This window comes from Myotis yumanensis, unplaced genomic scaffold (assembly GCF_028538775.1).
Source record: "Myotis yumanensis isolate MYYU_CA2020_CCGP unplaced genomic scaffold, mMyoYum1.0.hap1 SCAF_2, whole genome shotgun sequence".
In the NCBI taxonomy this organism is placed as follows: Eukaryota; Metazoa; Chordata; class Mammalia; order Chiroptera; family Vespertilionidae; genus Myotis; species Myotis yumanensis.
This window is the reverse complement of record NW_027223753.1, coordinates 20,889,979-20,900,007: the sequence shown is the minus strand read 5'-3', so window position 1 is coordinate 20,900,007 and position 10,029 is coordinate 20,889,979. Positions and strand designations below refer to the sequence as shown.

Genomic DNA, 10,029 nt, shown 5'->3' with positions numbered 1-10,029 from the left:
TAATGGGTGGGGGGAGGGAGGAGGCATGGAGGATGGAGGGTAGGCACCTGACTCTCCCTTCGGCAGTGCTAAGCACAGGAGCCCCACTTTTAGGGTCCAATGTTTGCAGTGAGAACATTTTCCCTTCTAAATGTGGGCCTCAATCACCACCACGCCCCTCCCCCATTAAGAAGCAGTGGCCACAGCCAAGTTTTAATCATTTAATTAACACCTTTGAAACAGCTTTTCATGTGTCTCATTCAGGCTTCAGGGCAGAGGGAATGGATTGTTTGTACACACATATCAAAGACTCAAAAATTTAAAGAAATATATATATATATACTTCTAACATTTTTATGGGAATTAAAAATCAGAGGCTTTTGGTCTCTCCATTTGCACTAGATCAAGCTCTTTTACCCCAAAGGACAAAGAAGGGTTGCTTCTAGGTCCTCCCTTCTCCTTCGTACTCTGTCCCACCCAGTGGGGAAATAAACTCAGAAGACTAACTGAGGAAAGGGAGCTTGGGTAACATTGACAGCAGGGAGGGAAAGAGAGAATTTGGGCTTCCTCCCACCTCCAGCATCTCCAACGCTGCTACCGGGACCTGGTTCTCGGGGGTGTGGATCAGGAGCTGAGCAGAGCGATGTTTATTGACCATCTTTCCCCAACTCACTGGGCAGGCACAGTGCGTCCCTAGCAGCAGCTCATCACCCAAAGGGCAAGGGAGGAACATCGGTTTACAGCTCCAGGGAGGAAGCAGTGAGCGAGGGCCAGAGGAACCTGGGCTCTCGTACCACATCCTGTTTCCCAGCTCATACTCTGGAATGAGGTCAAGCTCTCCTTGGTGGAAGAAAAACGGCTAATGGCAAGGTTCCTTGCCAGACTCAAGCCTAGGTCACTGGAGCCATAGGGGCCAGTGGGGAAGCCAGCTTACCTAGATAGGTGACACGGGCCGAAAACAGGAAGGTCATTAAAATTCCTGGAGGAGAGATCAGTAGCAGAGACTGATGTCTGGGGGCAATCACCCAGCCTGCCCCCTTGGAGCACTGAGCCCCCCTGCATTGACTAGGGAAGAGTCTGGAATAGAATGCACCTTTGGCTTCCCATCCTTATCACTTGGCATCAGCTCCCCCCAGTGGAACCACCTGTGCTGAAAGCAGCTGCACAGAGGACATGAACCCAGGCAAGGAAAGAAAGGCCAGAGAATGAATCTGTAGGGCTGGGACTGGGCCCATTGCCCAAATAAGCTCTCCCCCTGCCAGACCCTCTCCTCCATCCCCTCCTCAGTACTTCCGACCAGCTGAAAGGGACACAGCCCGTGGGCTCCTGTCTGAAGTACTGTGCCTGCCCACCCCTACGTGACCAGGTAAAACAAGGAACAGATGCCAGTGTCCCCCGAGATGATTCCCATTCTGTTCTGAGGACAGAGCCTGAGGACCCCCTCTCTGGCTCTTTCTTGCCCCGCCCATTTGGGCCCTGGCCGTCTCCCACTTGTTCCCCGCATGGAGCACCTAGCATAGCTGGAAGGCAGGAGGGTGGTTGGTGTAAGGTGAGGTACAGGAAGGCTAACCCTTGCTGCACCTCTTGTGCTTTGGAATTCCACAGCCTTGCTCCTGCCTCCAGCCCGGGGGGATACAAAGCCTTGCCCACCTCCAAGAACTAAGAAAAGGAGCAAACTGGATGGGAGGAAGGGGATGGTCCCAGCTCAGGGCTGGCCATGACTGATGCTGCTGCCATGTAAACAGGCCCTTGGAATGTGGCTTCATGGGCCCTGAAGGATGGCCATGCAGTCTCTTTTCAAAAGTGCTTTGATTCTGGACTACAGTATGTGCATGATTTGGACATTTAAAAAAAAAAAGAAACGAACTCAAGTGAGGTGTTCTGCTCCCAACTCTGGCCTCAGGGCCAGCATGGGGCGCAGCCACCCGCTCCCACCAGCTACCTCCTTCAAGATGAGGCTAAGGCCAAGACTGAAGTGGCAGCCGCCAGAGGTGACTCCATTCGGGAAAAGGCATGAGAGCTGGATGACTTGGAGGACAGGGTCAACACCAGGCTTGCATAAATGTTGAAGGCCGTGGAGGTTAAGGCTGCAGGCATCCTCTCTGTTAGGTTAAGTGTCTGCCGTATCCTCTCATCCTCGGAGCTGCTCAGGTCCCTGAGATTGTATTCCTGGGATGGGTCAGCAGAGCCAGGGAGGTGCCCGGTGGTCAGACCAGCTCTTTCTGTGGGTCTGTGGGAAAAAAGGGGAGATTCAGCAAGGGGCCTCCCCACTTAGCTCTGGACAGAACCCAAGACACACTCTTACTTCATCCCCCAACCTCAATTACTGAACATGCTAGTAGCACTGTGCTTAACACTTTACAAACATCCTGACACTATAACGTAGGCGCCACTGCCCACACTCGACAGTGAGGAGCTCGAGACTAGGATGGGTAGATTAAATGGCAAAGTTGAACTTCAAACTTAGTAGTTCTGACTCCAAAGCCCCACACACTGTAGCTCAGTTCACCCTTCCCAGCATCCTGAGACCTGAAGCCTTGAAGACCCAAGAACAATCCCAAATGGTAGGACTTAGGTGTCTAGTCCCATCACCAGCAATGGGACCACACCCACCACTGCCCACTGTACCTGAGCCAGGCGGACCCAGCTTCTCCTCTAGGCCCACCAGCTGCACGACACCTCCATTCTCGGCCGGCTCCCCCTTAGTCCTGCCCTCGACATGAGGGAGCCCATTGCTCGGAGGAGCAGCAAGGGGCTCGGCCCGAGGAAAGCTGGGGGACGTGGGGGAGGGTACCCCCACAGAGGGCTTGCGGGCCACCGGTGGGGGAGCCTTAGGTGGCTTCTTTGAGGCCTGGGGTGGCCGCTGCTCTGAGATGCTCCGAAGTTCAGCCACCAGATTCCGCTGGAGGTCAGCCTGGTTCTCAGGGGACACGGGCCGCTCCAACTGCAGCTTCTTGGTGCCCTTGGAGAAGATGAAGCTGGCCGTGGAGGCAGGGGACTGAGGAGACCGTGGCTCTGCCTCAGGCGGCCCATTGGGCTGGGCATTCCCAAGACCCTCGCTGGCAGCCAGATTGGAGGCCTTGAGTCGGACGGCAGCATGGAGCCCTGGGGAAGGGGCAGGTGCTGGGCTGGCCCGCCCTGATAGGGCCCTTCGCAGTGGCTTCTGGGGGGCTGATGGCCCCAATGCTGGGGTTGGAGCCACAGTGGGAGCACCCACAGAACGCAGTCGAACCATCTGCAGGAGTGAGGGCGTGACCAGGGGCGCACCGGCATCCTCCCTGGGAACCCCATCGCCCTTGCTGCAGCCCACTGGTTCCTTCCGCGGGAGCTTGGCCAGCCCTGTGACAGAAGCAGCAGGGGGGGCTGGCGGAGCCGGAGAATCTAGGGTGCCAGGGGGCTGCCTCTGAGAAGAGACAGTAGCTGAGGGTGAATCAGCCAGGGAGTTGACAGGGGCTGGGGGGTCTGAAGGGCCTTCAGGCTCAGGGCCAGCCACAGAGAAAAAGGCCTCCTCTGGTGGGGGGAAGTCAGCCATGGACAGGTCCTGCTCCTCAGGTGCCGGAGGTGGGGGTGGGGGCCAGCTGGGATCTTGGAGGGGCTCCTCAGTCTCTGGGGCAGGTGGGGCGTCCTCAACCACCTCTAGTTTCTTAGTGGGTGGAGGGGGTGGATGATAAGATGGGGGTGGGGAGGGCGGGGGTGACTGGTCTTTGGAGGCAGTGGGAGACTCCTGTGCTGGAGTCAGGGATGTCTGGGGGGTGGAAGAGGGCTCAGGACTGACATCAGTGGTAGAGACAGGCCCAGGGGCCACAGCAGGGGCAGCCAGAGCAGGGGCAGCTCGGTTAGGACTCTTGGACTTGGAGGGAGGTGGGGAGAAGGGGGCCAGCACCTTGGGATGAGGAGGTATGACAAACCTGTCACCAAGGGTGGTCGATATCTGGGGACCAGAACGGTCTGAGGGGGCTGGGTCAGAGAAGGAGGAACACAGAGACGTGAGGGAGGAGGAGACAGAGGCCCCAGGAGATCGGAGGGAAGTGACACGCTCAGGTTTAGGTGGTTGGACCTTGCCTGGGGAAGCAGGGGCCCCCGCTAGACCCTTGGGAGGGAGGGTAGGGGTACCACTTTGGCTGGAGTATCCACTGGAGGGTGAGAGCGTCCGTTCTGGGGAGCGTGGGGGGCGGCGGGAGCCGCCTGGAGACAAGCCAGGCACCCAGCTGCCTGCTGAGTTGGACGGACAGGGTGCTGCCCCCGTCCCTTCTGGCCCACCAGTGGTGGGCGGCCGAGGCGCCTGTGGCTGCTGCTTCCGCTCTGGCTTGGGGGGCAACCCCAAGGGCCCGTCAGGGGCCGCTGAGCCCCTCTGACGGAGTGAGTAGGTCCGGCGGGGAGGTGGTGGGGGCCGCTTCAGCTTACGTAGGGACACACTCCGGCTGGACATCTGCCCACTGCTCCGAATACTGACAGTGTCCGAGGCCTCGGCAGTGCTGCCCCCACTGGGAGAGCCCCTCCCGCTGCCCCCCTGGGGAGGGGGTGCCACACTACTGCTAGCTACAGAGCCCTCTGGCCGGCCCTCAGAGCCACCCTTAGAGGACAGGGTGGAGCCGTCAGACACGATGGTCTCAGAGGACTGAGAGTGGCTCCAGGTGTCACTGGAGGAGGAAGGGTGGCGGCTGCGGGACTGTGGGCTGGAGACGGAGGAGAAGCGGCCCAGCGAGCGCACGGAGGCCGGGCTGGCCGAGAGCAGGCTGCAGCGGCTCAGCGTGCGCAGGCTGCAGCGGCCCAGGGCCACCACATCCACTGTAGGTGGCAGCACAGCATGTGGGATCAGTTTCGACAAGTAGGTGGCCTGGGGCGAGATGGACATGGCTGGGCTCAGAGGCTCTAGAGGCCCTGCCCCTCCTGTCAGTCCAGGCACTGCGAGGGACATGGGCCGGGGAATCGGTGGGGGCTGAGCCCCTGTGGACCGGCCGACAAAGGTGTCATCCCGGTAGAAGCGCTCGATGTGGCGCTGCAGCATGGCCTCTGCCTTGGCCCCAGCCTCCGCCTCTGCCTCCAGCGCCTGCAGGGACACCCGGACGCCTGCTCCTGAGGCCAGACTCGTGGGGCGACCATCCACCGTGGGGATCCGTACAGCATCCCGTGGACCAGGAGGCCGAGGAGTACCTGGTGCCTCACGCTCATTCCGCAGGCCTGGAATGGACAGGAAGGACTTGGGGAGTCAGCAGAGGGTTTGGCCAAGGCTTCCTACCCACCACCACTGCCCCCTAAGCCAGGGCTCACCAAGTTCCTTCTGCACGTGCTGCGGCAGTCCCAGCACCGTGCTCCGCCGTTCCCGCCGCCTCCGCCCCGACTTCCCAGATGATTTGGGAAATGAGTCATGAGGTCGGAAGGTGGAGCCTGGGGGCCAGTGCAGGGGAGAGAAACCATTAGAGCAGGCCTCAGGACATTCTGCAGAGCAGTACTTTTATAGAATATTAGTAAGAATTCTGTGAAAAAAAGACTTCCATCGTCAAGTAGACATGGGCAAAGCTAGTTAAACAAAGCTAAATGCTTCTTTTCTGGAAGACTTCTGGAAGGCTTTAACATTGACTAGGTCAATAATGATAATTTCCATTTAGCAAGCACTTATTACGTGTTAGCACACTAAATACTTGGCATTCGTCCCAATAACATAAGTACTCTAGTCTTCATTTTTATAGAATATCAAACGGAAGCTCATAGAGGTTAAGGGTTGGCCCAAGGTCACACAGGTGGTAAGTAGCAACATCAGGCTCAAACCCAGGGCTCCCAACTCTCAACTGTCCCGCTTTGCAGTTAATGTGCGTCATGACTCTCCAAGAGCAGGCAGGGTACTGTGTTCCTGAGTTCACGGAATCACAGAGCCTTGAGAAACACTAGACAGGGAGGCAAGGGGCAAGCTGCAGGGGTGGGGGCCCAGACGTGCCCATCCCCCCTCCGTCCAAGAATCCCTGCTGGTGAGCGGACACCTTTGCGCTGGATCATCTCTGTGCGGATGGAGAGAGCATCCTCTGCCGTGGAGCTCTCAGCCGTGTAGGATGTGGTCTGGCTGCAGAAGGAGATGCTGTCTTCATCCGGCCCGGTCCTAGAGGACTGTGGAGGGAAAAAGGAGATCAGACCCAAGACCACCGCAGAGGCCTGGGTGGGGCTACTGTTGCATCTTCAGAGCTCCCCCTTGGAACGTCTGACTCAGCTTGTCCCCAGCATCACCTAGCACTGAGCTACAGCAGCTGGACTAGCCCCTCAGGGGTCACCTACTCTAGCCCTTCATGATACCGGAAGGAAACTGAGATCCAAAAGGGTTCAGAGACATACTTGCCAGAGGTCAAGCAGGGAGGGAAAAGCAGAGTCACACTGAGCTGGGGGCAGGGCTCACCTGGAGGCTCTGGGTGTCTCCATGGTCCCAGCCACCCTTGTTCAGTTTCTGTTTTTCTGGAAGATACCAAAAAGGTGTGTTGGGCTGGGCCTCTCATCGTGGGAGCTGAGAGTAGCACTGGGGCGGGGGGGGGGGGGGGGGGGGGGGGGGGGGAGTTACCTTGGTGCTGTAGGGAACGGAGCCCCTCCTGGGCCTGTGTGTGCAGCTCTTCCAGGTGAGGCGGCCGCCCACTGGGGAAGAAGACATTGTCCTGGTGCTCATCCACCACAGACCCTGGCCCCTGGCCGGGCCCTCCACTTAGACGCTTGTCGCTCTCAGCCTTGGCTGAGCCTGGTGGGATGGAAGAGGGAGAGAAGTGAGGCCCAAAGGCATCTGGGTCCTCAGGATGCACAGGCACCATAAGGGCACTGACAGTGCCCAGACGGCACAGGGCCCCTGCACATACACGCAGTGCCCACTTCTGCCAATCTAGACACAACCCACAGTTCTGAGCTACAGAGCCCTCTGGCCGGCCCTCAGAGCCACCCTTAGAGGACAGGGTGGAGCCCTGTATTGAAGTATGTACTCAATACACACACCGTCCCGTGAACATACAAACTACATCCAAGCACACATAGATCTGAGAACCACACCTCAGAAAGAGCCCCACAGGGCTCCACACCCAAGGTACACAGGCCCATTGTGTAGGCACGTAACACCCACAGGCTTCATATGTATACAAACAAAGCACCCAAGTACAAATACACCTGTACTTGGATACACATTGCACACAAGGGCCCCAAGAACACACCCAGCCCCCATGTATACATACAACACCCACAGTCCCCATTCTGTACATATACAAACAACACCCAAACATACACACAACTGAGTATCCACATGTCACTCAGGGCCGCAAGACACTGAGCATACATACAGCCCATAGCAAATACTACATCTCTCTGATCTCCGGACCTCAAGCTCCACTTACAGGGCAAAAAAAACAAAAACACCCTTTTCATACACACCCTGGCCCAGGTCCAGGCAGAAGAGACCATGGGACACTAGGGAGAGATGGGAGTTAGCAGGAGTCATAACCAGATTACCAAGAGGGACAAACCAGGGACAAACTAGAGCCTCTTGGGTCGCCTACTCACCCATGTGGCTGTCCTTTAGTGGAAGAATAAGCAGGGTAAGGGAGAAGAGGGACCCAGGCCTCTACACCCCCAGAAAAGGGCGCTCCAGCCTCTCTTGGGAGAACAGTCCTAGGCATCCCCCTCTCCTGGAGCCCTGCCCCCCTACAGAGCCAGAGATCCATTACAAATGATCCTGTTACAGGCCCCGCCCATTGGGAAGTTGGTCACCTAATCCTGGGAATGGGGGGGCTGTGTCAGCACTTTGCAGCTCCAGCCCCCCTTTAAATGGAACCCACAGCACAAGCAAAAGCGCTGGGAGGGTCATGTGACCCGGGCAGCACCCTGTAGAGGGGCAGGAACAAAACAAGCCCTTTAAAGGGCCACGCCCAGGGATCAGGGTCTTCAGTTCAAGCATCTGCCAGTTCCCCTGCCCCAGCCCATTCTTCCAAGGTCACCCCCTGGGCACCCACAGGCGTCCCCCCAGGTCAGAGCGAGGTCTCTCCCCATCCTTTCACCTAATCCCAAACCCGATTTTATAAATCGGGAAACAGGCTCAAAGAGGAAAGGTCTTGTTTAAGGTCACCCAGCAAATCACAGTCAGACTAAACTCCAGGACTAAATACCAGGTTCCCAGTAGAGATTCCTGGGTCACACTCAATCTGGGGGTCCTCTAGCCCCCCCCCCCCAAGAAAAGTCCAATAAACTCTAGTCTCCGTGTCTTAATCGAGGCCTGAAAGCCCACCTTCTAGGACAGGAAGTGAGCATAGGTCCCTCCTCCCAAAACTTCACCCCCAGCCCTCTAATCAGAATTCCATTGATCATGCTCCCCAACTTCCAGCGGTACTGTCTTCCCCTCTACTCTGCTCCCCACATGTCTTCCTCCCAGACCCAGGACCCAGGAGGGGATGCCCTTCCCCTTGGAAGTGAGGTGCTGGGATGTACCCAGGAAAGCGTGGGTACCCTTGCAGGGAGGCCGATTTGCCCTCGGGCTGCAGGCTTCAAGGTTAGACACCTGGATCCATTCTCCCAAACACAAGCAGAGCCCAGACAAAGACAGCAGCAAAGCGGCGGGACAAAGGCTGGACAGGGGGAGCCTGGCCTCGTTACTGGCCCCATCCCCCACCTATTACCGGTCCCCAGCCTGGATCCCCCCATTCTACATCAGGGTCTAAGAAATGGAGCTGTGGGGGAGCCCTTCTCTCCCCCCACCCAGCCACACCCACTCACCCTTCTTCTTAAAGAGCCCGAGGAGCGCCGGGAGGTGGCGGCCCAGGAACACCACCATGACTGCGGGCGCCACTCGGACGTCCCTACCCCGACCTCTCAGAGCGCCAGGCCACAACCTAGCACCAAGGGATGCAGGTCCGCCCGCCCGCCCGTCCGCCCAGCGGCCGCGCGCCCGGTCCAGGCGGAGGGGCGGGGCTGCTCTCCAGGTCCTCCTCCCACCTTCGCCGCTGGCCCCGCCCCTCTGCTGGCCCCGCCCCTCAAGTAGAATTCAGGGGCAGGAACCCTCTCGGACTCACAGGGTAAGTAAGGGCGGAGCCTGTGGGTGCTCGGCTCCGGTGGGCAGTATGACTAGGAGGCTGAGATACTCAATCCCAGGGCAGACCACCAACCCTGTCCCCAAGTCTTTTCTTTTTTTTTTTTTTTTTAAATTAAATCTTTATTGTTCAGATTATTACATTTGTTCCTCTTTTTTCCCCCCATAACTCCCCTCCTTCCAGCTCCCACCCCACCCTCCACCCTCACTCCCCACCCACTGTGTTCATCCATAGGTGCATGATTTTTGTCCAGTCACTTCCCGCATCTCCCACACCCCTTTTTCCCCCAAGAATAGTCAGTCTATTCCCTTTCTATGTCCCTGATTCTATTATAATCACCAGTTCATTCTGTACATCAGGTTATTTATTCACTTGATTCTTAGATTCATTTGTTGATAGATGCATGTTTGTTGTTCATAATTTGTATCTTTACCTTTTTCTTCTTCTTCCTCTTCTTAAAGGATACCTTTCAGCATTTCATATAATACTGGTTTGGCGGTGATGAACTCCTTTAGCTTTTCCTTATCTGTGAAGCTCTTTATCTGACCTTCAATTCTGAATGATAGCTTTGCTGGATAAAGTAATCTTGGTTGTAGGTTCTTGGTATTCAGCACTTTGAATATTTCTTGCCATTCCCTTCTGGCCTGCAAAGTTTCTGTTGAGAAATCAGCTGACAGTCGTATGGGTATTCCCTTGTAGGTAATTGAGCCTCTTTCTCTTGCTGCTTTTAAGATTTTCTCTTTGTCTTTTGCTCTTGGCATTTTAATGATGATGTGTCTTGGTGTGGTCCTCTTTGGATTCCTTTTGTTTGGGGTTCTCTGCGCTTCTTGGACCTGTAAGTCCATTTCTTTCACCAGGTGGGGGAAGTTTTCTGCCATTATTTCTTGAAATAGGTTTTCAATATCTTGCTGTCTCTCATCTTCTGGCACTCCAATGACTCTGATATTAGACCGCTTAAAGCTGTCCCAGAGGCTCCTTACACTATCTTCACACTTTCGGATTCTTTTTT

General features: G+C 56.4%; 1 protein-coding gene across 2 annotated transcripts in view; it reads right to left on the bottom strand.

The window, feature by feature from the left end:
- Positions 1-186: 186 nt before the first annotated feature.
- The window catches only part of NHSL3 (NHS like 3), a 29,292-nt gene continuing 19,449 nt past the window's right edge, over positions 187-10,029 (bottom strand). For both annotated transcript variants that reach the window (XM_070404650.1, XM_070404651.1), the window contains exons 2-7: positions 6,524-6,694; positions 6,365-6,420; positions 5,958-6,081; positions 5,251-5,367; positions 2,608-5,160; positions 187-2,209 (exon numbers count right to left, since the gene is read on the bottom strand). In XM_070404650.1, the coding sequence (XP_070260751.1) occupies positions 2,187-2,209; positions 2,608-5,160; positions 5,251-5,367; positions 5,958-6,081; positions 6,365-6,420; positions 6,524-6,694 (3,044 nt within the window). In that variant the 3' untranslated portion in view covers positions 187-2,186. The remainder of the gene's footprint in view (positions 2,210-2,607; positions 5,161-5,250; positions 5,368-5,957; positions 6,082-6,364; positions 6,421-6,523; positions 6,695-10,029) is intronic.